Below are 26,410 nucleotides of genomic sequence, written 5' to 3'. Positions count from 1 at the left end.
GAATTGTGCCGAGGTTCGGTCCTTTGTACAATAATAAATTGATTTAAAATGTCCTTTTGTTGGTTAATCATGCAGCGTCATCACATTATTGTTTGTAATAATTTGAAGCTCTATGGGTTATACTTAGCCAAATGTGTTTTTAGTGCACAGTTCAAAGTTATTTTTATTTAACAATGGGATTATATTTATTTATTTATTTATTTATTCTTAAATGGCTTGAATTGAAGTTCTTATTGATGACAAATTTGCAACTATATTTCTTTACCTTCTTATGGTTGACAATGTTGTACTTTCAAACGCATTTTGAAACACGATTCAAATAAAATAAAAGAGTACCACTTTCCTGCAGTACGTACATTCATTTGCTAATGGGAAATTACCAATGGCAGCTTTCACCGATAGCTTGTAGTGGAAAAATGTGTCTGACAAATGCACGAGCGCCTCCCTCCTCCCGCAATGCATGCACTCCGCTCCGCTCCGCCTCGCCATGCAGGTGCTTCAGACAGCTGCAGCCCAAATTCCTGCACATAGCGTCTGTGAGCGATCTTGCAGTGTCCACCTACACCAGCAGGTTATGTCAGGCAAGACATCCTTCTAATGTTAATGACACCACGGGCTGCAGAATTCCCAGGGACATTAAAAGCAGGGAGACACAGGAAGATCGAGGCTGGGGACTGGAGGCAATAATACCTCCTTGACATGCGTTTTAAAAAAGTCACTGCCACAAAACAAAGCGCAATCATGAATCATTAGAGGACTTATTCTTACAGTGGGGGAGTACCCTAACCCAAAGGACCCGTTCCTAAACATTAAGAACAAAGGTTTATGTCCAAAAATAGCCAACAATCTATGTAGAATGTTTTTAAATAATTTATTAAGAAATTCAAAAAGGTTTTTATTTTCTCCAAAGAAATAACATGACAGGAAAGTGAAATTGTGAAACGGTATTGACAAGTTTGTTTTTTCATCGAAGACAGGATCAAAACCACCGTTTATGAAAATGTTTTATTAAATGTGGAGTGCTTTGTTCTTCTGCCATTTGGCCAGCCAGTGCAAGATCCTATTCACTTTGTTCACAATTCTTTTGGTCGAAAAATAGCCATCACATTGCTTTAGTTGTGACCTCCAGTGGATACGTGTGAGGGATGTCAAGGTGACAAGAAAAAGCCACCTTTCAAAGAAATATATATACTGCAATAAATTTGACAAATATGTTAATGTATTATTAAAAAGTCAAATTAAAAAAATTTCACATTTTCAACATTGATGCCTCCCCCAGACAAAAACAGCATATGGTGCATATTTTACACAGTAGGTCAATGTTTAGGAAAATACATAACACGCACACAACCAGCAGAGAGAAGCGGCCGTCAGCATGTTTGATTGTGTCTGTGTGTGTGCACGGTTGCACCACAGACTACTCCTTCATGTTCTTCCACAAACAATATTCACATCTTAAAAATATCACAGTTAAACAACAATATGACAAAGTAAGAAAACTGTATGTTTTTTTTGTCTTCTCCTAGCTAAGGAGCATTATTTTTTACGTGCATCTGTCACCACTCCTCCAAAAGTCAAAGGAAACAAGGACACAACCTCCCTCTGCTGAACTCACAGCAGCTTTCCAATGAAATAATAGACTCACGTGTCAGAAAGAGAAATGCCTAGGCAAACTTGTGGTTGGTCTAACAATGACAGACATGTATTGAGATGGTCACAAAACTAAAAACCGTCAAAGTTGCCAACGTATCAGGACTGAAGAGAAGAAGAAAACAAATCACTTCTCTAAAGCCTCCCAGACCCTAAAAGTAGCTGCCCCCACCTCTTAGAACCCCGAACAAAAGTCATATTTACAGTATTTTACATTGTACAGCTCAAAGAGGCCTACCGTGTAATTATGACCAATGACCTGTTTCCTTGCGTAATGCAGAACAAGATTTTGTTCAAATCTACCAAAGGATACAGTACACGTGACAAATTTTCAAGAAATAGAAATGATCAGAAATGAATTGTTAATATTCAATGTGACATTTTTTGCAGTACAATTGGTAACTTTCAATTGGAGATTCAGGTTCAGAGGTCAAATAACCTAGTAAGACAAAGCCATCGCTCAAGATGGGAAAACATGAGCCCAAAAAGTAAGACTAAAAATACAGCATCTGTATGTGTTTTCTATGGTTTGCTGGCTTTTCAAAAAGATTGGCTTTGCTGAGGTGCCAGTAGGGTTGGCTGACTTGAGGTTGCCATAGTAAGAGGGTGCTTGTATGTGCGTGTGTGAGATGGGGGTGGGGTGTCAGCTTCCCCCACCACGAGAAGAGAGGTGGACAGAGCTTGGGCTAGATCAGCTCCAACTACCTTCAGCTCTCCGTCCGTCAACGATTCTCCGCTGCAATGCAAACAAGCTGTCACATGCAATCGCACTGTATCGTATGTTGCCTCTTTACGCGTATAACAACTCACATTTTCAGTGATAGCCGTTAGTGAAGGCCGTGGCGATCAAAGGGCCCTGTAGGAGCAAGCACGAAAGGTTCACCTTTACTTCTTTCAAACCTTCATTTGACTATGATGGAATAAATGACATGTTGCTTCTCTGTGTTGGGTGAGGTTGAATGAGCTCTAATTTGAAGAACTATGCAAGCAAGAGTGAGAACAGATGCAAAGGAATTCTTTTTAAATGTTTGTTTGGGTAGGATGGTGTATTAGGTGGTAACTTACCCCAAGACCATGGCTGAATCCAGTGCTCGGGGCAGGACTTGCAGCACTGAGGTAACTGCTGACCGCCGACTCCTGACCAGCTGTTCCATAAAGGTCCGCCATCGGGCCGGGACTGCTGGTTCCCAAAAATCCAGCTGTACGAGATGGGGTAGAACCTGAAGGTATCGTCACAACATCAGAATCACGTGCCGAATGAGAGAATCTGACTCAACTATGCTGGTTGCTTTAATTGAGTTTCTTTTTTTTTTTAGCATTCTAAGCCCTCAAACAAAAATTCGAACTCACATTGTAGCGAATTTTATTATCTATATTGAGATTTATATCGAGCGCATTCCAGACCTGTCTCCCATTAAATGTGTGGCCGGCGCATTATGAAGTAGAAAATATGACATTGGAGACCCTGGTCTGTTGTGCAACTTGAGTTGTACACAATAATTCCACCTACAAAGCTTTATGAATTATTGTCCTCTGTTGCCAAATGCCTTTTGTGTCTTGTTAAAAGGAGAGGTGAAGAAATACTACAGTGGTAAACATGCCCATGTCACAGCTTTTATGGGGGGGAAAGAAAATCACCCCACATAATGAGGGGGGGGAAAAAAATCACCCACCCCACATATAGGCAAAGGACATACAGTACAAAAACATCAAGGAATGATTTTTTTTTTTTATATTTTCAAAAAAAGAACCTTTTGCAGAATCTTACCTCTGACGACTGCTGCTGCTGCCGCTGCTGCCATTGGTCCATACGCCGTTAGGGGAATCGCTAAAGACATAGAAGGTCCACATTTAAAATCTAAAACAAATAAGGTGTGTCATTGTAATAGCTAAAAGTATGTGTGTCAGATGATGGGGTGTATCATGACAAATTGGCCACGTGCCGCTTGTAAAGTCCAAAGGAGGGACTGACAAACCTGTGAGTTCAGGGGGGTGGGGTGAAGTCAGAAGGGGAGTCCTCTCTAAGTGGAACTCTAAAACAGAAACATCAAGAGTGATTTTGAGTCCTAGACGCCACCTTTGACAGGGAAGCACAAAGTGGGAAGTGTGGACGTCAAACTAAAGAATACAGGATTTGAGGAAAGAGAAGCGGCATTTGTTAGATGAAAAATGGTTTAGAATTAGACATTATGGTAACTTTTTTTTTTTTTAAATATGCATGAACCAACAAATCAGACTTGCTTATAAATTTTGTTTTTTTAAGGGAATTACACTATAAGGCAGCTTAGAATAGTGAAATTACTATACAAAATGCAAACAAAAATAAAGAAAAAATATATATACAGTCTCCATTCAGTCATAATTCATATTTTAAAAAACTGCCAGTATCGAAAATATTATACCCTGGTATATCAACGTATAAGCACAAATGTACATAACAGGAGTACAATTCAGTCATTTGGGCTGTAAAAAAGGACTGGCCAAACAGACTAGAGCGTATTCTTCATGGGGGTAATTTTCCAAACCCCCAAAATCCCAAATATAGAGTAGAGACACCATGAAAAAACTATTCTTAAATACTTCTCCCAAGGTTTAAATGTGTGTACTATATCAAAACACATTTAACACATCATACATGTATTTGAACATGGAAAAGAATGCAAGCATAATTGTATTTGTCAAATATAATATATGAATTGAAGTGAAGTATCCTTTAAAAGGCGAGACATGGGTGGCATGCAAATCCGCGTGAGTGTATTAGTGTGAGCGGTGGATGACAGCAGGTTCCGCATGAGTATAGTCACTGTGGGTATGTATTTTACTGTAATGATCACTTAAAAAAAAAAAAACCACACGATTCATAGCAGGTTTGTGAATGATGAAGCGCGATATAGCAAGGGAGCACAACACATGCCTAAACACCGGCACACAGTGCTAACACAAACATTCACATGTGAGCAAAGCAGATGGGAATCCACTCCCTGATATTTACAAGCAGCAATTTACACCCTCAGTGTAACTTGTTTCTGTTCAGGCATGTTTTAAATATCGCTGGCACAATCCTTGTACTTCCACTTTTCATGAGACCCCTAAAAATGGCATATTTGAGACCACTTTAGATTGGTCAATAATTCATAAAAGTAACACCTTGGTCAATAATTTGTATAAAATTATACTATAGAGTTGTTAAAAAGAAAAGAACTTTATCAACTGTGCCATTGGAGGATTTGGTCTGACACCTGCGATGTGTGACTGTATATCTTACACAGTACGGAGTAGACAAGCTTTTGAGGAAAAAAAAAAAGAGCGTTGTTAATACAGGCTCAACTAGTTTGCTGAAGAATGTGCAAGGTCAGCTGTGGGAAACTCAACTACTTCCATATTATGGCAACTCCTCCAGCCAGCATGTGTATGACTAAATACAACACTGGCAGAGGAAAAATAGTTCAAAACATTCAAGGAAAGATTAACGTTCATTAATTTTTTTTTATATGATTGATCATTTTCACTGGAGTTGATCAAGGAAATGTTGTCAAATGCCTTCTGAGTATTTAGTAGGATTCTTCTTGCTTTTCTTTCGTAACAGTTCTAGTGATAAAAACTCTTTGTCTTTGGTAAGCGTGTGCCGAATTAAAGTCTTTCTAATTCCGTCCTGCTTCTCACCTAACAGTGGTGAAAATCAAATTACCATGATGCCTAATGATGCGAGTGGGTATTATGTTTACCGGGGAATTGGTAGGTATATCCGGGGGTGATGCCTGCGTAGCTACGACTGGTGTAGGTGGCAGTCTGGAAGCTTGGATAACCTGGAAGAAAACATCAGGGATACAGTTTACAGGCCATAAGTCTTATAATACACAGCGTTACACAATCAGACAACATGGCACTGCAACATAATGCTGGTTTAGTGGTGAAAAAAAAAAAAAAAGACAATCTCACTAATCTCATCTGGCACTTGTGTCAAACAATCCACCTATCTGTCTTCTATATTGTTGATCCCTCGAGAGTGAAAAGTGTGGTGGGGTCTAAGGACAGGTAGAACCTGCTAGGAGAACATTTTAACTCGACACAGAAAGGCTGAAGTCCGAATTTGAATCTCCAGCCTCTGATTAAACTAGGTTAGGTTATGTGCTGAGCACTCGGTCACCTTAGCTCGACCATATAAACCCAAATTGGATCAGCACCACACTGCGCGTCAAAAACCGCTTCTGTCGTCAAGATTTGCACATCATTAAATTAAGGAAAATGTTGGAGATACTTTCAATTTACACACTGCAAACGTAAGAGTTTTTTTTTTTTCTTTCTTTGTCAATACCCCATGAACTTGGATGGAAATTGAAAACTTGCAGTTATACAACTGAACAGTAGGTGGTAGCATTAGTGTGTCTGGTTAACTGAACAAACCTGCCCAATAGAATACTTGACAAATTCTTAAGACTTTTTGTTTCTGTTCTCCATAGTGTGAAGAGAAGAAATGCGAAAGGGTCAGAGTTATGATAAATGTATGGCATCATACTGATCCTAACTTGGGGCATTCATTTGAGGTGGGACAAATAATGACAATGTTCTGTGTAACATTGGAATAATGATTTGGTACCATATAACTAACACTGAACTGAATTGTCCAAAACAATCTTTCTGATAAGGAATAGCACAAAACAGTTGCTTCCTGTTTTGATCAATAGGAACCTTACCCAGCATACCAATCCCCAGCATGAAGGCGTCCATTCCATAGGGCATCACCCTAGAGCGCCCCCTGGCCGAGCCAGTGGGGGACATAACTTCCTTGGGTTGAGCTTTCTTGCACTCCACCTGTTTCCAAAAAGAAAAAAAAAGCCGCAATTTGGCAACTTGCTAATGCAAAATTACAAATCCAAACTTCTCACCATTTTGTTGTTAATCTCGTGGAAATGAATCTCACAGACTTTCTCCACCACATCCTCGTTCTCAAACGTCACAAAGCCGAACCCTGATGAGGACGAGGCAAGTGCGTGAGGGGGACAGTTCACATAAAGTCTGTTTTTATGCACACTGCTACAGAGTCATCAGTTGGAATAGCTGTTTAACCCCCCCCCACACACACACACACACACACAACACACACACACACGCACACACACACGCACACTCATCCACTCCTCTTTCCTGGCCAGAAGGCCAGGGCGAAGCTGGTAGGTAGGCTGTCATAATCGATCAGTCCCAGGGTGGGGAGGAGGCGCTTAAGGAGGCTTTATCCTGATCCTGATTAACGGACTGGCTAATTAGACTAGCCCCATTTGTCTCCTCAAGCTCAGCCCACAGGAAGGAGCTCTGCAGGGGTTGCGGGGGTGAATCAATAGATATCCAGGAAGGACTGGAGGAAGAGTAGTAACTCGAGGAAGAGGTTGAGAGGGAAGGTAAGAGTTGTGGGGAATGAACAGAGCGAGGAGGTCAGCCCGTCTCACCTCTGTGTCTGTTGGTGGTCTTGTCGAACATGAGCATGGCATCGTCGACCTGGAGGGGACAAACAAGACAGTTTTACACGACGCGCTCTCTCTTTCCTGCCACACGGCATATTGCCTGACCTCAGCCCTTCTCAAGTTCTGCAGGGAAGCTCTGCAACAGATGGACAGACGCAAAGAGAAAGAGGAGGAGGGAAGAGGGAGGAGGAGACTTGAGGCAAGCGGCAGGTTATGAAAGAAGAAGCAAAATATGAAGAACTACTCCGGAGCAAGGCCCTGTTGGGTATGTGCCCAATGCACATAATGGGTGGCATGCAAAGCCCCAAGTCAGTGCTCACAATCCCCCTCGGAGAGCACATAATCGGGCCCCTTCCTCCCCTCTAAAGTTTGACATTCCCCTGGCAACTGTGCAAAAAAAAAAAAGTGATCATGAAAGGGCCCAAGCCGACATCAAATATGGTTCATGAATGCAGTAGTGGGGAGTGCTAGATAGTAGACAAAGAGCAAAACAAGAAAGGTGTAGAAAGGTGAATCTTTATAGGCAGGTGGAGCCTCGATGAGAGAAGTGGGGAAAGGGAGGGGGGGGGTTGATAGTGAGCAGACTAGCGACAGGTGGAGATATGGTGAAAGAGAGAGCTGGAAGAGAGTTGGAGGAAAGAAAAAAAAGATTGGGTCAAAGTGGAAAGGGAGGAGAAAAAAAAAAAAAGACAAAGGGAGAGGGAGAACAAAGAGGCCGGGAGGTTTTGTTTGTTGGCACACTCAGCCGTAATTTCTTCTCCTCTTCTCCTTTTGACCTCTCCCACCGGTCCGGCCTCCTTTTATACAGCATAGACACAGGTGTCTATTCTATTCACACACGCCCATAGTTTCGTCTTATGGGAAAGTCGAGCGGCTCTTTATCCACCTGTGTGCGTTCGCTCTAATCGCAGGCTGCGCATAAACAAACATTTGGTAAATGAATTAAGAGTCTGCTCTTAATCTATAATAAGTCTACTGGATGCTGACGTGGATATGATCCATATTGACGCGTACAAAATGTGTATGCCAACAGAGAGAGGGAGGGCGAGAGTGTGTACGTGTGGCCGTCAGGCCCCCGAGGGCAGTTTGCCTTGAGAAAGGTCAAAGGTGAGCGAGGAGTGTCAGTGTGAAAGCGGACCTCAAATCATGGCTTCCCTCCACGCAAATGTTGGCCTATCACACAGAGCTGCTCGTTTTATCGGCTCGAGCATGTTTGCGCGTCCGAGAAGCCTAGCGGTAGGTGCCTCACATCTGTGTCAAGACATCCAGGACACACTTTGTCGAAGACATGTGATCCCACAGTCAACAAAAGAGAGGGAGGAAAAGCTGGGAGAAACATCGGGCGAGCTCTAGTTTTAATGCCGCAAAGTGTGTTCACTTGGACATCATTGCTCAATATTTCAAAGTGTGAGCACTTTAATAGTGTGCCACTGGACAATATTCCCTCTTCTCCTTTTTTCCACCTCTCATCTTCCCTGTTATCCCCTGCCCATCCCTCTCCGCACTCCTTTGTCCTCACCATGACGGGACACAAAAGGTCCAGTGAGGCAGTCTAATCAGGAACTTCCATGGATGGCTGGAGCCCACATTTCACCGGCCATCCCTCGATATCTCTCTCGGCAAAATTCATCTAGCTGCTATGATTGAGATGGGAGCTCGGGGAACCGGGAGGCCGTACCTTTGGCACCGAAAATAATGTGACACCCTGTTGGAGGTACGATGGATGGCAGACAGGTTTGACTTTGAAAAAGTTGCAAAGATTTGTGTCCACCTGTTACTTGGTAAAAAGTTGCTTCAAATTCATGAGGAAAGTTCTTGAATGGCGGGAATCTCCTGGAGCAAATTAACAAAATATTTGCCTGTCTTTGTGGAGGGGTTTTTGTAAATCTCCCCCACACCCCATCTTTGCCCCATTTCCCTCTCTTACGCCTCCACCAAGCTCTCTCAATCAAGCCCTCCCTCTCTCGTTGGAGCCTTTGTGGGCCCGTCGTCTATTCTCCGCGCAATGCCTCTTAAAAAAAAACAAAAAACTCTGCGTGGAAATATATGAAAATGTATGAAAATGGACCAAGACGTTGCCGACGACCTCAGGTCAAACATTTAGCGGATATGTTTGGAACTTTTGGCAAATTAGTCAAGTTTGTAAAAATAATTTCTAAACTGGAGTTGACCCCCACCAAACACACAGGCCCATGCAAACACCCCCTAACACCACCTCGTCCCTCCTCCTTCAGAACAAAACCCCCTTACCCACAGAATTACTTAGGGACAATGGGCAAGCCAGGTCACCACGGTAACGGGTCAGGAGGGGGTTGTGGGTAGGAGCAGCTGTTACATCAGATTAATTCAGATTCTGATAATCCCTCCTCCTTCCTCACCATCACCATACACTCGCCACAAAACTTTTTCACCCACCGCCTCCTCCCCTTTGCACTCTTCAAGTACCCCCCCCCCCCCCCCCCCAACTTTGCCTGCTGCCCCTCGGCCTCTTTAGTTTTCCCCAGCTACCCTCTCCAATCTGTCCCCACGTTTTCGCCTTCCTCTTCACAGTAACTCCTTTGCTTCCGAGCACTCGTCTGTTTTCTCTGGTGAATCAATTTGTGATAATTGGTCATTGTGAATAAAAAAAGCGATTTGGATCAGGATTACTTTGTGCACCTCGACGCATCGATCGATGCTGCCACGGCATTCCAACAATCGCTCACTCACCTTCCCAAACTGGTCAAAGTACTGCTTGACATCTTCTATGGTGGTGTTCACCGACAGGCCCCCCACAAAGATCTTCTTGGTGCGAGTCACTAACTGTTAAGCAATTAAAACAAGAATTCACGACAGTCAATTTTGGGTGTTCCATACAACATCACCAAGGTCAATTCCATTAACAAAATATATTTGTGAAAAACATTTATCATGATGCCTTTTTTATTTTTTATTACACATATTGCTGTTGCTCCAACACCCCTAATAAGGATTATATTCTACAAAAAGAAACAGAATTACATTTAAATATTGAAATATAGACATTGATAAACAAACAAATACATATTCAAAAACAGCACAAATAAAGGATTTTTCTTTTTGGTAGGAGGATATGAGAATGTTTCGGCCTCACATCTCACATGCTCATCCGTTACATCACTTTGTATGTGTGCTGATTTAATTTAGAAGCCACTTTGTGTGACACAAAGGCCTGCTTGGGTACAGCCTGCACTTAACACCTGTAACTATTTTGGGCTTTTCTAACAGGATTGTTCACAGCAGGCAGGACAAGCAGCATGTCACCAAATTATCTGTTGTTTTTGTGTATCATTAAAAAAAAAAAAAAGATGAAAAGAAAGAAAATGTTAAATAGAGATTGTAATGACTTCTGAGGAGAAGTTGGTTGCCTGGATGCATTTCTGTTGGTACTCAGTAAGAAAAGAGATCAGGCAGATTTACAGCTATGACACCAGACAGCATGTTCTCACGTCTGAGCTTCATTACAAGATCCTGATAGCATTAAGTCACACAGTCTGCATGACAACAAGTGCATGTAGCATTGTATCAGGTATTTCGGCAATCTTATTTAAAAATGATTTAACTTCCTGAGATAGATAGATTAGTATGATTCAACATATCTGGTTTATATATGATGTAATTTATACACATTCCTCCAATTGTGCAGGTTTTTGCTTTGGGGAAAATGCTATCACACTTCATGAAAGACCTTTTTGTACTTTTTTATGTTGATTTATTTTAACCACATGTAGCAAAGCTAGCTAGGTCCATTTGGTTATTCTTCACCTGGTCATACGTAAACTCGACACACCCCAAAATGGCCAAGACGAGGCGTAATGTACTTTCAGTTGCTATTAGTAACAAGTAAAGTTTTGAGACTTAATTAATGAACAATCACACAATGGTTCACATTTAAAACATTCATTAGATTTGAAAGCTATAACCCAGAAAATGACCAATTACCAATATTACATTTAATATAACTCACCTTAGGCTGAGCTCTCCGGGGGAACGCGACTTTAGGATCAATCTATAGAAGATAATACAGAGACAGAGAGGTGTGTTAAGTGACGTGATGTGTCGTGAGGTGCGCTTGAAAGGCTGCTGGGTGCACAAACATGCACCATCTCTAGTCAAGCTCCATGTCGTTTCATCAAACTTGATCACCTTTCAGTATGTCATAGAAATGACCAATTCAACAAATACCTATTCGTTAATCGGTGATTGTTTGTGAACAAAGCCATGCGGGGAAGTTCTTTCCCTGTGTTCAGCCTTTTTACTAGATAGAAGATAACCCATGCGATGGAAATTAATCAGATTATCGATTCTGCTTATCATGCTCAGACACAGTTCTTGAATAGTACTTTTGTGCTAACGGTCTCGTGGTAAAGCACTGCCACTGGGTAGGTTGTATAAGAATACATCACACAATTTAAATGACAAAAACAGAGTGGGAAAACATTACTAGCAAAGCAGAATAGTCTTTTCTATCTTTCCATCTTGTTTCAAGTACAATGTCACTGATTGGCTATATGCAACAGACAATTGGAGGCCTGTTTCTAACAGAAATCAAAAGCTATTGATGCTAATTAACTTTAGCAAAAAAAAAAAAAAAAAAACGACAAAGCAATTTTCACAATTTACAATTCCAATGCTGTTTTTTTTGATAAAATAAGCAATAAGACCACAATGATAAAGTACAGTGTGAGGATTTTAAATGTAACAAATTCAAACCCAAATTTTTATTTTATTTTCAATCTAATTGTTTGGGATGCCTCCTGATATGTTCGAAAAAGTCACACATAATGTTAAAATTTTGAATACTGTGAGTGAACCTAAGATTTAGATTGTATGTGTTGTGGCGCTCAGGTGGAATGCCTGGGAATGTCCAGTGAACCCCAGCCTCTCTCGTCACCACCATGTGACATGTGAGCTCCTGGAATCTCACACGGGTACCACAATCACAAACCCACCTAACCTCTGTGAGGAGAGCCTGAGAGGAATCGGGGGAAGTGTGTCAGACAGAGAGAGAGAGCGAGAGCGAGCGGTGGCCAGGTTGAGGAAGACAGGACAGAGGAGAGGGAGCTGTCAATCACACCACAGCGACAGTTGATCCACCACAGTTTGTTTGTTTGTGTTAGTTTGTTTTTGGCTCCTTCCGTCGGTGACGAAAACAACGCACGGCATCGAACTCGTCTACGGGGCCACGCGGCGCTTTGTTGTGAGCATCTGCCATTCCCCACGTTGCTCTGCTTTGTACTTCCCGAGTCCACTTATGTATTTCTTCATTTATTTGTCTATATATTTATTTCTCAATGTTAGGGAGAGCATCACACCAGGCCACGAGAATGTCAATATAGACAGGTTTAATTTACTCGAAGTCTACGCTGCTGCTAATTGAAGTAGAAATCAAACTAGACTACTCCACACTGAACCGCCGTTCCACTAACAGATGGTGAGGCGGTACAGCGCTAAGATTAGTTTGCGACCATGAGAGGGTAAAGTTAAACTACAGTACGGTAGACAGCTAGAGCCTCTATGGTAAATCACATGCGTTTACCAGAATGAGGACGACATCGTGTTTCTACTTGAATACGAGTCGAGATAGCCACAGGCTTTGGTTTCGCTTCTAAAGAGTGAGAAGACTAAAAGGCTAAGACTGGAGGATCAGATGCAGAGTCTACTGTTTAGTTTCTATAGTGGCTAGACTACTCTGATAGTCACCTCCGGTCACCAACCCTCCTGATGGCCAACACTCCTGTGCACATTCAAAAACAGACACACAAACAAACAAAATCAAACAGGGCAGCACACAGCACATGAGCGGGAAGGAAATAGTGGGCATTAAACAATGACTGTATTAATGAAAGTGATTTTTGTGTGGTGGAGAAAAGTGCTGAGAGATGAATGCAACATGGGGGGGGTTAAAAAAAAAAGTCCAAATTAGCACATTTTCCATCTCATACATTGCAGGCATGCAGCTCGAAGCCTCATGAAAGGAGAGAACCAAACCTTACTGCAAAGTAATGGAGGTGAAGCTGGACATAATTGCAAGAGAGGGTTAGGAAATGTGAGCAATCCCCTTGCCATTTAAAGTGGATATAAAAAGTCTACACACCTTCATTGAAACGCCAGGTTATGTGATATACTAAAGTAGAAGAACCACTGCAAACCATGACTTGCACTGTTCTACCAGAAGATCTGACTTTTGTTTGGAGGCACATTGAATGGTGGCAGCTGTGTGCTGAATACAATTTAACATGAGTTGAATGTGATTGACACCTTCTAAACATAGCCTCATCTTCACTTCTAACAAGGTGTTTACACATATTATCTTGGTTGTTTATTGTTACTTCCACCCTCTATTTATTATATTTTTACGTGGGTTTTTGATCTCAATAATAGTGGCAAGCATTTAAAAAAAATATTCATTCTGGTCTTATTTTTGTATACCACAAATATTTGGCATTTGAACTTGGGGTACTTTTTCTACCGACTGTACATCCCAGCTACAGTGCGCAACAGTTGGCCTGGACACAGGAACACACTCCTCGCAGCACACCGATTGGGCAGCTCGCAAAATCTCTCGAGGACCAACACAAGCCTGTTGACTCCAATCCTATTAGTTAGGAGAGCCACACTAATCGCAGACAAGGGTCGACCCCCCCCCCCCACCACCATCACTACCCGCCCGCCCCGTTGTGTTTCTGTGGCACTGAAATAGTTAACAGGACCTCAAAGAGAGTGGCGTGACTGGAAACTTTGCTCAACAAATGTGCAGTTAGTATGGGAGAAACCCAGTTTAGAGATGGTCAGGAAGCTGAGGGCCACGATCTGGTTACGCCATCTCAGTATTTCACTTGCCACTATCTGCTCCGCAGCACGAAGAGCAGCAATAAATTGTGTATTTGCTCGGCAGCCTCACCGCTGTCTGCGCAAAGGTCCGCTCATGCCGGCAGCGCCCGAGCGATTTAGTCGGTCACAGCATGTCGCATTCTTTCTGTTGCCACTGGAGAACCTTTTCTCTCCCCTCGCTAACAGGATAACCTGTGTGCATCGAGGGGGGGGAGCGGCCTCCAGAAAAGTCCTCCTCCAGTCGCCATCCATCCTCTTCGGCTGGTCTAGAATTCTTGCCAAGTTAAACCCACCCCCCCACAACCAACGAAGCTAAGCAGCATTAACAGTGTCAAGTTGAAGATTTGGAAAAAGAAAATGGAGTCATCGTCTTTGTGTAATGTGCTTATCGTGAGGCAGCGGGACTCAATGACCTTCACTCACCTTGACTGTGCCTGTTTATACTGTCTTGCGGAAGCCAAGAAATAATTGTAAATGATGTGCATTGTTATCGGCCTCTTTTTCTTTTGTGACAGAGCCATTCTTCAAGTGTGGGGAAGCAGGGGGGGGGGTCACTATGGAAACCAACCCCATGGCGATTTAGTGGCGTCCAACCACCGTGGCACAAAGTGTCACAGACCTTGTCCCTTGCAAGTGACGCTAAAGAGCCGCACAGATAGCCAATAAAAAAAAAAAAAAAAGCCACTTTAATTCATCCCTGTGTCTTGAAGTGTCCGGTGCAACTTTTTTCTCTTCAATTTCTTTCCCCACTGCCTCGGTTATATTGAGTCGGTGCGTCGCTCAGCGCACAAAGACGAAAAAATGTGCTATCCTTATTTCAATACAGCGACTAACCCGCCGCCGCCATCACCACTCCCACTGACGAGAGAGAGAGAGAGAGGTGGGAGGAGTGGTCCCTATGGCGACCAACGGAGTCACATTGTTCCCAAACAGGGCCACATTCATCACTGACGCACACATACACTCTCATGCGCGATTAAAACATCCCAACATATTAGGGTTGTGCAGGTGGAATAACCTGTCACAACTTTATCACTTTGGAAGTGTTACAAGAAGTTTATTTGGTGCAACCGTCACACCTTGGTGGTCTCAGGTTGCATTTGCCCGTTCTGCTGAGAAACTTTTATTCTGGAGGTCATTTTCACCCCTTGGGACAGAAAAGAAAAGGCAGACAGAGAAGAAAAGTTTGCTTCCCTCTCCGGAGAAGCAAATCCAAGAATGGCAAAGGGGGAAGTCAAGCAGCTCAAACTCCCCTTGTTTCTATGGAAATTGACACCGGCTGACATTTTGCTGAATGTTTGGCAGAAAGCAAAGAGATTGTCCCAAGTGTCTCCGCTGTCACTTTGTCATGCAAAGCATCCAAATCAGAGGAACGGCGGCAGTCGTTCGCAATGAACATTGAGAATATCAACCCGTAGGTAACCAAATGTACTAGTCTTAGAAAATCCATGAATCAAGGAGCGGCCAATGAGATTAGCCAGTAAAGACAGAGAACTCACTGTTTTAGAATCCAACTCATGCCTGGTTTGGGCCAAAACTTTGTCCACGCCAGCCTGATCCACGAAGGTGACAAATCCAAAGCCTCTGCGGACATCGGCGAGGAGGGGGGGGACGGTATTAATGACAGTGAAAACTATGTCGCCGCGTAATGATATGTTATGAGCGGTGAGGAATCACGGAGGACAGATAAACTTTCAGAGCAGACGCCAAGCTCACCTCGAGCGCTTAGTAATCGGATCTCGCATCACCATACACTCCTTCACCTCGCCGTACTTGCAAAAGTACTCCTTCAGACCCTCTGGGACACAAAGCAACAACAAGGGGACACATTAGTGGAGAATGGTAGAAGGAAATATGAGATGAATTTGTAGTTTTCATCAAACAAAAGTAACCAGGGATTAAAAAGGATTAAGTTAAAATTACCAGCAAGACTCCTGGACACATTTAAAAAATAATAATAATAATAATAATAATAAACAGCTCAATTAGAAATAACTAATTTTCACCACACTTTAAACCAACATTGAGGATCATACAAGAATCAAAGTTCTGAAAGGGTACATTCATTCAAGTCCAAGGGAAAAACGAAAATAAACAAATTCAGCATTAGCAAGTGGATTTTTTTTGGGATTTTTTTTACAAAAATGCAGATTTCCAACCAGTTTATGCTTCTTTGCCTTAATTCATACAGAGTATTGAACACATTTTCAAAGATGTACCTTGTGTTGTTTGCCAGCTGAGTCCACCTATGAACATTTTGCTGTGAAAAGAAAAAGAATCATTTCAAAAGCATGCAGTGGGATTGAGTAAAGTGAATATTTGTGTACTCGCACAGCACAAACAAACAAAGTTGCTGATGAAACTGGAGCTCGGTGTATGATCAGTACATGAAGGCTGCCAGTGTGGAGGTGTGCGCTCCTCACTCAGCCTCCCCGCAGAATGCAAGGCTTGTTCCACAAAACATGTGCGAAGGAGGGGGGGGAAAAAAAGTTTTCTTTTTTGACTTACCAGGGGTCGTGAGCGGAGTCCGTGGTGGACAGGGTGCTCTGGCTCCCTTCCGTGTCCATTCCGTGTCCTGGTCGTGTGCGGGTGCGGGTGCTGGTGCTGGTGCTGAGCCGAGGGTGTCCGGGGCCGAGGCGTGCGGGGGAACAGACGGTCAGTGAGTGAGAGGCTCAGGGCGGGTTTGGCCCTTGGTGTCAGAGGGGAGCGGGCCAGATGCGGGCTGGGACAGACTCCACCTCCTCGTCCTCGTCCTCTACTCCGTCCACGCTGCTGTCTCTCCCTCATCCCTCCGCCAAGGGACGCGGCGCCACCGCGGGGGCAAAGCCACTGTGAGCGAGGAAGCCGCTTCCGGTGAGAACTTGTAAAATAAGATGAACGCGTTATAGATTGCGTTTGAAGACAATATCGAAATGGAACTAAGTTGGTGTGATTTCATCGGTGAGCTGCCAGGGTCTGCATGGCTTTCTTTGTCAGAAGTTCAGGCCTACGTCTGTAATTTACTCATTAAATTCTCATATTTATCTCTGGTCTTCATTTTGGAGCGTCTCTCGTGGCTGCATGGGCTGCTTTCAATAGTTTACGGTATATGGATAACATTAGATTTCATTGATTCAGTCAGTCAGTCAGTGTTCTGTGATGTCTGCCCATGCAAGGCCTTGAGAATCTTGAATGGACAGCAAACTGGCTTTTTACATCACATCCAGTCAAGTGAGTCAACAAAAAAATCAAGATTAAGCTGTTTTTATATTTAAAAAGAAGAAAAAAACAGAAGCCCATCGAAGGTTGCTTTGGGTTGTTGACAGTTCAGGCTCACTAATCAGGTATTCAAAGAACTCCAATTCGAGTCAAGCACTTCAGTTTGAGCACATCAAGAGGCTGCTTTTTAAGTATACTTCTGGAAAGCAAACATTTTAAGATTTCAGGCAACCTCAGGTTTTAAGTTTTAATACTCCCCAAATATTCCCAACCAGCTGATTCAGTGTTCTCTAACAGGAGCCCTGTGTGCTGTTCTCATTCACTGCTGGACTTTAAGTATTTAATTAGTGCCAAAGCCAGCTCCAGCTAATCTTCTCAACACTGCTTCAACATGTGACCCGGTAACCAATGTTAAGACCAATCAATAGCCAAAGTAATTCGCACAAAGACAATGGCAGCTTTGACTTGCAAGATGTAAGGTGCATGCAAAAAAAAAAAAAATCTGCCTTGAGAGTGCATTTGCATATAGCTATAGCATATAGCTTCTTTAGCAGTCATAAAGTGTATAATAAAGGTTGTGCAAGCAGAGATTTTGTTTTATGGTCTTGCTATAGTGCACAGTGCCCATTTTGCTAACTTGCCTGCCCTTCACAGCAGATGAAGCACTGGAAGTGGGACAAGGGCTATTTGGACATGAATGAAGGGATGGTTAAATTTCTGCATGCATGATCAATGGGGTTGAATAGTGGGGTGTGCTGGGGGGGGGGGGGGGGGGGTGTTGGTCTAAGAGGATGTGGAGACAGAGAGCTAGTAGTGATTACACAGAAGCAGCCTGTAAAGTCTCACTAATTGAGAGATGGACAGTGTGAATTGCATCTCATTACCAATCAGCACTGCTTTTGGCTCGCTGGGGAGGGAAAATGCAAGATCATATACGTGTGGCCAATCTCGAGAAACGCAGCATGCGCACGGGAGAATTTGCTCTGTCAAGAAACAACGGGACTTAATTGCAGGTCAGTGGCATGCCTCAGAAAGATAGAGAGACCAATCCAAATACAGTATAATGCCATTTTTCCCCAAGGCTGGGGCGGGGTAACAGAAGCTCCACACAAAAAGGTGCTGATGGGCAGAACCTGAGAATGGTATAAGGTGATCGAAGAAGAGAAAGTGAGTGTTTCACACTGAAAGAACAAGAAGCATTTGGTTAAGTCTCAAAGGCATTCTCTCGTTCCATTTGCCCTACTTTTATTCCACGCTGGTTTTGACTTGTACACTTTCTTTGGCAGACTGATGAGCCCAAAGATGACAAAATCTTGAGTTTGCAAATCACATCATTAGATTTGGCAAGAAAGTGAGAAAGTCTACAACGAAAGGAGGAATCTCATTGCCAAGTCAAACACAAAAAGAAGGGTGAGCTTGAGAAGCTCCATGCTTTTTAAGATTGTTTCGGGGGGGAAAAAAAGTGACAAGGAAGTGTGGGGGTATCAATGGCATTAGCATTGCGGAAAGTATAACATTGAGTAGAGGGTAAAATATGTGACGAGTGTTTACAATCATTTATTGACATGGTCAAATATCAGATATATCAAATATCAAATATATTACTTATGTTATTAAATTGCCCAAAAAATATCAGTAAATGTATAATATTACTTATGTTATTAAATTGCCCAAAAAAACTCAGATTATAACTTGGATTATAAAATGAAGGAAATTGTTAGCAAAAGCAATGTTATTGTTCCATGTGCTCTTACAAGTCGTGGCTACATTTGTGAAATCTTGGAATTTTTAGGGAATGTCAACAATGACTGAAAGAAAGCCAGCTTTTTGTGCTACTGTATTTTGAAATACCTTATACAGTATTTTAATTTGAATATCATGACAACTATTATAAAAGTGTTTAGCCTTATCGCTGATGTTTTTTTTAAAGAATTAATGGTACACAAATTACTAATCCTGACAAGGTGTCGGATCAGCACAACTATATGTGAAAACGTTATTAAAATGATGATGACGCGCTAAACTTCCAGGAATATTTGACGCATGGGCGGCTCAATACGGCCCTCTAGTGACGACCGGGAGGGATTAAATTTGCTGTCTCAAATGTTTTCAAACTGCAACATGGAAACCTATCCCACAACTACCCATAGTTTTCAATATTCATATCTTAAAAATGGGATAAAGGCCCTGTGTGGTTACATAGTTGTGCCTTTATTTGTATTAGTACGGAGTTTCCACATCACTTTGTTACATTGAGAGGGAATCTGCTGCCGCTTCAAATGGAGACTGTATCATTGTTGCTTATTTTCCTTTGGACTAATTGTTTGTTAAAGTGCACTTTAGTCACCGTTGGGGAATGAGGGAGAGGGGACAAAGTTCAAGGCAGGGGGGGGGGGGGCGGTGAAGAGGAAGAAGGTTAAAAAAAAAAGAAAATTGACCTTTGAAAGCTAAACAGCAGGTGGGGAGCTAAAACCAGGCGGCTTAACCGAGAGGGAGACAAATATCAAGAAAAAGAAAGAAGCGGAGACTTTTTTTTCTTAACTGAAGATAAGATGACGCCTATCTTTGCCCATATGGCAAAACTCTGCAGTGTGTAAGCAGCACGAGAGCAGAGAGTTTGTTTGCAAAGCCACAGCAGGTAAGGCATCAGAGTAATGGAGGGTGAGGAAAGGGCCGGGGCAGCCGTGGCGAGGTCCAGCCGTCTGACGGCCCTTCAGGAACAGCTGCTCTGGGCCTTGCTGGAATCGGGCCTGTCTCGAGACGTCTTGATCCACGCAATGGGGGAACTGGAACGGGACAGGGTGAACGGAACTGACAAGGGTGAGAGGGGGGACGAGGACAGCTCCGAGGAGGGAGAAATGGAAAATCCACCCATATACCGTGATTTGGAGAAGCTTCCTCCTGAGGAGGCAGCCAAACTGAGGACTGAAGTGGAGCGGCTCCTGCAGTAAGTAGATTTCAGCACACAGAGTTGTTTGCTCCCAAAGAGTCGCAAAATGTCTTGATGGCGCTTTTCTAGCTGAGAACAAATATTCATTGAGGGACACCTCCCAAGCTCGGTTCCACTCTCTTCCCAAATGCTCCCTCCTTCTCCTGCCCATCTGTGTCACTCTGACGGCTGAAGCCAATTTAAAGAGGGTTCCTCCTTTGCTAGTTACTAATTACCCACCCCATCATTATTCTGTGAACATTTCTTAATAAATAAGCTACTCACATATGTAGGTGAAGATAAATGGAAAAGGGCTGGACCTGAGTCAATGTTTGCATTGCGAAATGTGAGCTATCGCCACATTTGAATAACTAATTTCTCGTATGTTGTCTGCTTGAAATATTGAATTCAACAATATTTCAAGATGGAATTGTTGATTTAAAAAAAAAAAAATCCCCCAATACTGTATAAAGGATAATATTGTCTTCAAACCGAATGAACCATTATTATAGAACCACTCATATTTGTGCTACTTGTACATTTTTCATTTATTACTGATTTAATTTGAGCAACTTTAAAATAAGGCTTACCATGCCTGGTATGTTTAAGCCGTTTTTGTTGCCGACGTGAAGCAATTGGACTTTGCTCATGTGTGCTTTGGTTTATCTCTCTCTGTCAATAATGCTCCTGGACTACTTGTGATCACATCTGACAGCTGTTGCAAGAATTATCTTCTTTCTCTTTAAGTCTACAGTATAGATCCTCAATATTCATAAAATAGAAAACAGCCTGCCGAAATATTTCAGATTTGGGTAAAGCATATAAGAAAATGTCAGGTAAAACTCAGCTATATTTACAAATCACAATCCAAACAAGCGCTGCATAGAAAAAGGGATTGAAAAAAAAAAAAATCAGCCCTTCCTGTGTGGCGTTAGTGTAAGTTTGCGTGTTCTTTGTGTGCTTGCGTGGGTTTCTTTCTACAAAAACATCCACATTATTCAGTTTGATCAAAGACTCCAAATGAGGGTGTGATTGCAAGTGTAAATAGTTTTAGTGCATGTGACGTATGCCTGATTCCAACAGGGAGGACCCGTGGCATGTTGCAAAAATGGTAAAAAGCTACATGCAGCAACACAATCTCCCTCAGAGAGAAGTGGTAGAGTCCACAGGCCTCAATCAGTCGCACCTCTCCCAGCATCTCAACAAAGGCACGCCGATGAAGAACCAGAAGAGAGCTGCATTGTACAGTTGGTACGTCAAGAAGCAGTGTGAAATCAGCCAGCGTGAGTACACAAGCAGCTGGAGCCATAATATCTCATTTCAAATTCTCTGAGAGTGCAAATAAAAAAAAAAGTGTGCAACCGTTATCTGCTAGAATTCACCAATGCCAAACATGGGCTCACGTCTATGGAGGAGCCAGGTGAAGACTCCAGGAGGGGACGGAGGAACAGATTCAAATGGGGCCCTGCTTCCTTACAGATCCTTTTCCACGCTTACGAACGACAAAAAAATCCCAGCAAGGAGGAGAGAGACGGATTGGTGGTGGAGTGTAACAGGTGGCACACACAAGTGGTGTTTTTATACAATGAATGTATTCTGTAGGTGAAAGGGTAGATTATCATCACATTCAATGTGGCATTAAAAAGGAAGCCGAGTCAAAAACTGCAATATGTTCTTGTCAAAACAGTAGGCAGCTATTTTGGATCCTCGATGTAGCGCTTTTCACAGATTTATTGGTTCAACCGTATGCCATACACGATGGCTTCTCCGCTGCAGAGAAAAAAATAAAGTGAAAATGCGGCAGGGGAATCACTGAATTCGAGATAGGTGGGCTTAGCGAGTGGCAACGTAAGATGGCTGCCGGTGGCTTCACTTCTCCAGACGGAGTGTATCCAAATCCGTGGCCGGGACCATCATTACCTGAGTCAATTGACACTGTGATTTTATTGGCCGCCTCCTGAGATGGATAAAAACGGGTTTATTTGACCACTTTGTTCATGATCAATATGAATAAAATATTAATGAGAACGCCATGTTGCGACTAGTGGAGCGCATATTATTGGAAAAAAGATTTTGGACTTGACTTCCGCTCAACTCTGTGTTTCTTCCTCCCCCAGGGCAGAATGTTTGCAGAGGGGGGTGTCTCCTTCACAGCTTGCCGGCCTGGGCTCCAACCTGGTTACTGAGGTCAGGGTGTACAACTGGTTTGCCAACCGCCGAAAAGAGGAGGCCTTCCGGCACAAATTGGCTCTCGATGGTCCTTTCACCAGCCACTCGGTTTCTTCTTCCAACCCCAACCTTTCTTCAAGTCCAGAGCTCAGTAATATAAACTAGTTTTACCTTGATTGTAAATGAGTCTTTCTTAGAGTGCTTTATTTAATAATACACATGTCAATAATGACAAAAGGTGTTTGGTTGGTGACTTTCTGTTTTATCCCAGGTGCCAAATACAGCCATCAAATCCAATGCGACACCCTGAATTCAGTCAGAGGTAGCGGAGGGGAAAGTGTGGGGCGTCTTGTGGCCAGTCCTGTCCAGCTGGAGCCAAGCCACACACTCCTTGAGAGCCACCACCCCAAACTGGTGAGAGCGTGTCCCGTGTTCTGTGACCCCCCACCTCCCATGTTGCTGACTAATTGGCGGCCATAGCGATCATGTTGCCGGCCATCTGGTTTTAGGTATCCAGTGGAGGTCCACTGCCGCCTGTAAGCACTCTGACCTCACTGCACAGTTTGTCCTCCTCTTCTGCATCCTCACAAGGCCTTATCATGGCCTCTCTGCCCAGCGTTATGAATCTAGGAGAGTCGTCACTTCTCATTGGTAACCTCTACCCTTAAAGTGTTAAATGACTTCCTTGATTTTTTTTTTTTTAACACTCCTCTGTTCATTCTCAGGTCTAGCTTCAACGCAACCTCAAACGGTACCCGTCATTAACAACATGGGCGGCGGCTTCACTACTCTGCAGCCAATCTCGTTCCAGCAGCAGCTTCACGCCCAGCAGCCAATGCAACAGCAGCTCCAGAGTCACATGGGTGTCAGTCCATTTATGGCGACCATGGCACAGATACCAAGTCACAGTAAGGGTGCAGCAGTCCACGCACAGTTTAAGGAAACTGCCATGTGATTGTGCTTTTAATTGCAGTGTACAAGACAGATTCATCTCAGTACCCTTCGTCCAGTCTGTTGTCTCAAGCCATGGTCATCACTGACAGTACCAGTCTGGGGACACTAACCAGCCTTGCATCTGTCAGACAGGTGACTTGCCTCAAATACACAACAGCATGGCCTGAATGATCCCAGTGTCCCTGAATGTTGCAAATTGCACTTTTTTTTTGGGGGGGGGGGGGGGGTGTAGATTCTGACAGCAGATCCAGAGGAGCACACAGATCCTTCACTACAGGAAAATTCTCTGCACCTCCAGGCTCACACACCTGTACCAGGTACGCAGCAGGTTGAATTGTGACACGGGACTTTCCGGTTTGTAGCAGAGGCGTCGTGATTAGTGTTTAATAAAGCTGGAGAACTTTGAGGCTTATTACAAGGGGAAAGAGGTCAGATCAGTTTTTACATTCACCTAATCAAGCTACTGCTACTAGCTGATGGTAAAAATAAGGTCGGGGCAGTTTGTATTGTCTTTTTAGTGTTATGTTCTATTCTGATTCTTAATTGCATGTATGAAATTGGGGGAAAAAAACAAATGTCATGATTTGTCAACAGCATCAAGCCAGAGCCCAGAGATGTATTCCACTTCCCAGACAACCGACAGTCACCAGTCTCATCTCCTGTCCCCTTCACCAACAGACATTAGCGCTTACATTCCCGCACAAATGGTCTCTCCAGCACAGTAGTGCAGTGGCCGAGCAATGCCTCGCCAACACCGATATGACCAAGGAGCGGTTTGGAATGTTGGTTGTGAAGAAAGGACCCCCTCCCCCCCAAAAAAACCTCTAATGATTTGTTTAATGCAGAAAAGCAACACATTTAACAAAAAATTTTTTTTTTATTTAAATACTTTTTTTTTAATAATCTTGGGAAATTGCTCATTCACTTAAAATGTGAACTCAATATTATATGCATTTTATAAACACATTCTCAAGATCTTGTAACAAACTGAGCAATAGTATTAAACAGCATTTTACACTATATGTTGACAATTGCAAACATGGGACAACATTCTTAACCGTGTTTCTTTGATGCTCTGACATTATAGAAAGAAGCATTTTCATTTCAGTCCCATTTGTCAACATTCGGAGAGTTTCTTTTTCCGTTTGAGTTTGTGACGTTCCTTTGAGCCTGCATGCTCACCATTGTTCTGAGCGCAAGGAGATCCATCACAGTCCACATCCTTGCTTCCAGCATCTTCAGCAGTCTTCCTCCTCTTTTTTTTCTTCTTCTTTTTATCAACATCGCCTTCAGCCGTCTCAGACGATTTGTTCTTTTTATTTTCCGTCTGAGGAGGTGCTGTTGCCGCTTGTGATGAAACAACTTCAGAGGAGGGTAAGAGATCTACCAGTGAAACAGCGGCCTCCTTCAACCTCGTTTCCATCTCACTATCGCTGTCACTGGATCAAAAAGAGTGTCAATAGTTGTATTATTGAGCAGAAATCTTATTCAGTCCGTTCCTTATCTCACAAGAAATCTCCTGTGATACATTTACACTGAGTATTTGTGTCGTTTTGGAGGAATATCTATCCATAAATGTTAGTCATATCCATATTTAATGGACTTTGAGTTGAAGATCAAGTCTAGTTTCAGTCTGCTTATTCCTTGGCTCCATCAACAACAAAATATCTTGCAAACAAAATGAACAATAATGACAATGTAATAATACAAACCTTGAGCTGGGAATAGGCCTTCGTCGTACAGTGGAAGGGGGGTCGTCAGATGGCTGTCCTGGGACTGATGTGGAGAACAAAATAAATCCTGAAAGAAAAATATTACATTTAAAAAAAAAACATACAGAATTCATAGAATGCATGCAAGAATGATAAGAGTTGCAGAAGTTTACCGTCATCATCTTCACATTTTTCTGGTGTCTTACAGGTTGATATGTCAATCTGGATTTCTGTCAAACGACTAAATCAAATATGTGGATTAAAATTTTAATCATACTATACTGATTAAAAGATGAGAGAAATAAGAACGTTTACTTTACCTGTCAAGAAATTGTCCCAACTTTTTGGCGACATGATTTTGAAACCCCTGGGTGACTTGGAGCTCGTTGCCATCGTGTTTATGCTCAGCAACTACAATGCTTCCCACCCACAGCATTATAATAGTCATTATAACGTATAAATTGCAACTTCAATTATGCATCGTATATCGTACAAAGCCAGTTTCCATTGCTTATAATTGTTTATGTACCGTAATATATTCAGATTGGGGAAAGTGAGTCATTAAACATGAAGGAGCACAGGTTTTATGATTAACTTACCGTTTTGAATGTTTTGCATTGCCATTTCCTAGAAATAGACAGACACAAGCAGATGAGCGAGCCGAGAAATTTGCATTTCGTTTAGAAACACAAACAATGACGTTCCTTTTATTATGAATCGCAACAACATTTTCATCCGTGTTGCTTGAAATCAATTTCAAGTAGGCAAGGAGATCTTGAAGCTGTCGCGTTGGAATCTGTTAAACGTTTATATTGACATCACGATGAAACAAAAATAAGAGATTACCACTTGTCCCACTTTTTGATGGATCCCAAACTGCTTCTTGACATCGTTTGAGCGCTTCGTCGTCGCTGCTACTGGTGTCAATGGGTGAACTCACCATCTTTAGGGTATTGCCCGCCATGACAACACGTGTCAAAGTGTTTCCTGTTTGCTCTATGGAATTGTGGGTAACGTAGTTTAAGAGAGCCGAAAATAAACCGTCATACTGTTATGTATGCAAAATTATGAATAAAATGCAGACGGTTTAAAAACTCAGATCAATAAAATTGCAATTATAGTTTTGACGTCATTACACGAAAATTGTGTTGAGTTACACAGTCATTCTTGTTTATATCACCGATCAGGAATTCGTCAAATATGAGAAGTGGACGCAATGAAGGGTGAAAACCACTGGGAGTAGTAGTTTTTTTATTTACAATATATTTTCAAAAACCAAATCTGGTCTTTTTGTGCTGTTTTAATGTGCCCATTGAAGACTTAAAAAAAGAATCAACAGCTCATGTGAAATACAACTGACAATTTCTTACCTGTCTTCAATACCAGAGCTGTTAACCAGCAATTCAACCAGACATGGCTAATTATACTTCCCAATTTTATGTATTCAAACTTAAAAAAACAAACAAAAACAAAAAAAACACTACAAC

At 42.5% G+C, this 26,410-nt stretch overlaps 3 protein-coding genes across 6 annotated transcripts; 1 reads left to right on the top strand and 2 right to left on the bottom strand.

The window, feature by feature from the left end:
- Nucleotides 1-856: 856 nt before the first annotated feature.
- msi1b (musashi RNA binding protein 1b) lies at nt 857-20,365 on the bottom strand. Of its 2 annotated transcripts, none has more exons than XM_085909586.1 (15): nt 16,470-20,365; nt 16,181-16,221; nt 15,678-15,759; nt 15,461-15,545; nt 11,095-11,136; nt 9,819-9,911; nt 7,095-7,143; nt 6,537-6,619; nt 6,345-6,462; nt 5,376-5,456; nt 3,627-3,683; nt 3,419-3,478; nt 2,716-2,849; nt 2,461-2,506; nt 857-2,386 (listed from the first exon to the last, which is right to left on the bottom strand). In XM_085909586.1, exons 1-14 carry the CDS (start codon nt 16,526-16,528, stop codon nt 2,465-2,467), a joined length of 1,026 nt encoding a protein of 341 aa, XP_085765712.1. In that variant the 5' UTR covers nt 16,529-20,365; the 3' UTR covers nt 857-2,386; nt 2,461-2,464. The 2 variants fall into 2 exon arrangements, with proteins under 2 accessions (XP_085765712.1, XP_085765711.1); XM_085909585.1 differs by having other exon boundaries at nt 2,716-2,870; nt 16,470-20,364.
- On the top strand, nt 19,555-25,581 carry hnf1a (HNF1 homeobox a). 2 transcript variants are annotated; one of them, XM_085909584.1, is made up of 11 exons: nt 19,555-20,106; nt 21,172-21,371; nt 21,464-21,644; nt 22,206-22,408; nt 22,529-22,671; nt 22,738-22,793; nt 22,874-22,908; nt 22,983-23,165; nt 23,231-23,343; nt 23,444-23,528; nt 23,806-25,581. In XM_085909584.1, exons 1-11 carry the CDS (start codon nt 19,814-19,816, stop codon nt 23,934-23,936), a joined length of 1,623 nt encoding a protein of 540 aa, XP_085765710.1. In that variant the 5' UTR covers nt 19,555-19,813; the 3' UTR covers nt 23,937-25,581. The 2 variants fall into 2 exon arrangements, with proteins under 2 accessions (XP_085765710.1, XP_085765708.1); XM_085909582.1 differs by having other exon boundaries at nt 19,557-20,106; nt 22,767-22,908; nt 23,806-25,579.
- Nucleotides 24,081-25,926, bottom strand: c4h12orf43 (chromosome 4 C12orf43 homolog). 2 transcript variants are annotated; one of them, XM_085909587.1, is made up of 6 exons: nt 25,770-25,926; nt 25,523-25,550; nt 25,244-25,342; nt 25,097-25,164; nt 24,924-25,011; nt 24,081-24,650 (listed from the first exon to the last, which is right to left on the bottom strand). In XM_085909587.1, exons 1-6 carry the CDS (start codon nt 25,885-25,887, stop codon nt 24,329-24,331), a joined length of 723 nt encoding a protein of 240 aa, XP_085765713.1. In that variant the 5' UTR covers nt 25,888-25,926; the 3' UTR covers nt 24,081-24,328. The 2 variants fall into 2 exon arrangements, with proteins under 2 accessions (XP_085765713.1, XP_085765714.1); XM_085909588.1 differs by having other exon boundaries at nt 25,782-25,926.
- Between the last annotated feature and the right edge of the window lie 484 nt (nt 25,927-26,410).

The sequence above is a fragment of the Syngnathus leptorhynchus genome, chromosome 4, assembly GCF_054491065.1.
Source record: "Syngnathus leptorhynchus isolate UIUO chromosome 4, UIUO_Slep, whole genome shotgun sequence".
Lineage (NCBI taxonomy): Eukaryota > Metazoa > Chordata > Actinopteri > Syngnathiformes > Syngnathidae > Syngnathus > Syngnathus leptorhynchus.
Note: the sequence above shows the minus strand (reverse complement) of the source record. Positions and strands in the feature narration are given on the sequence as shown.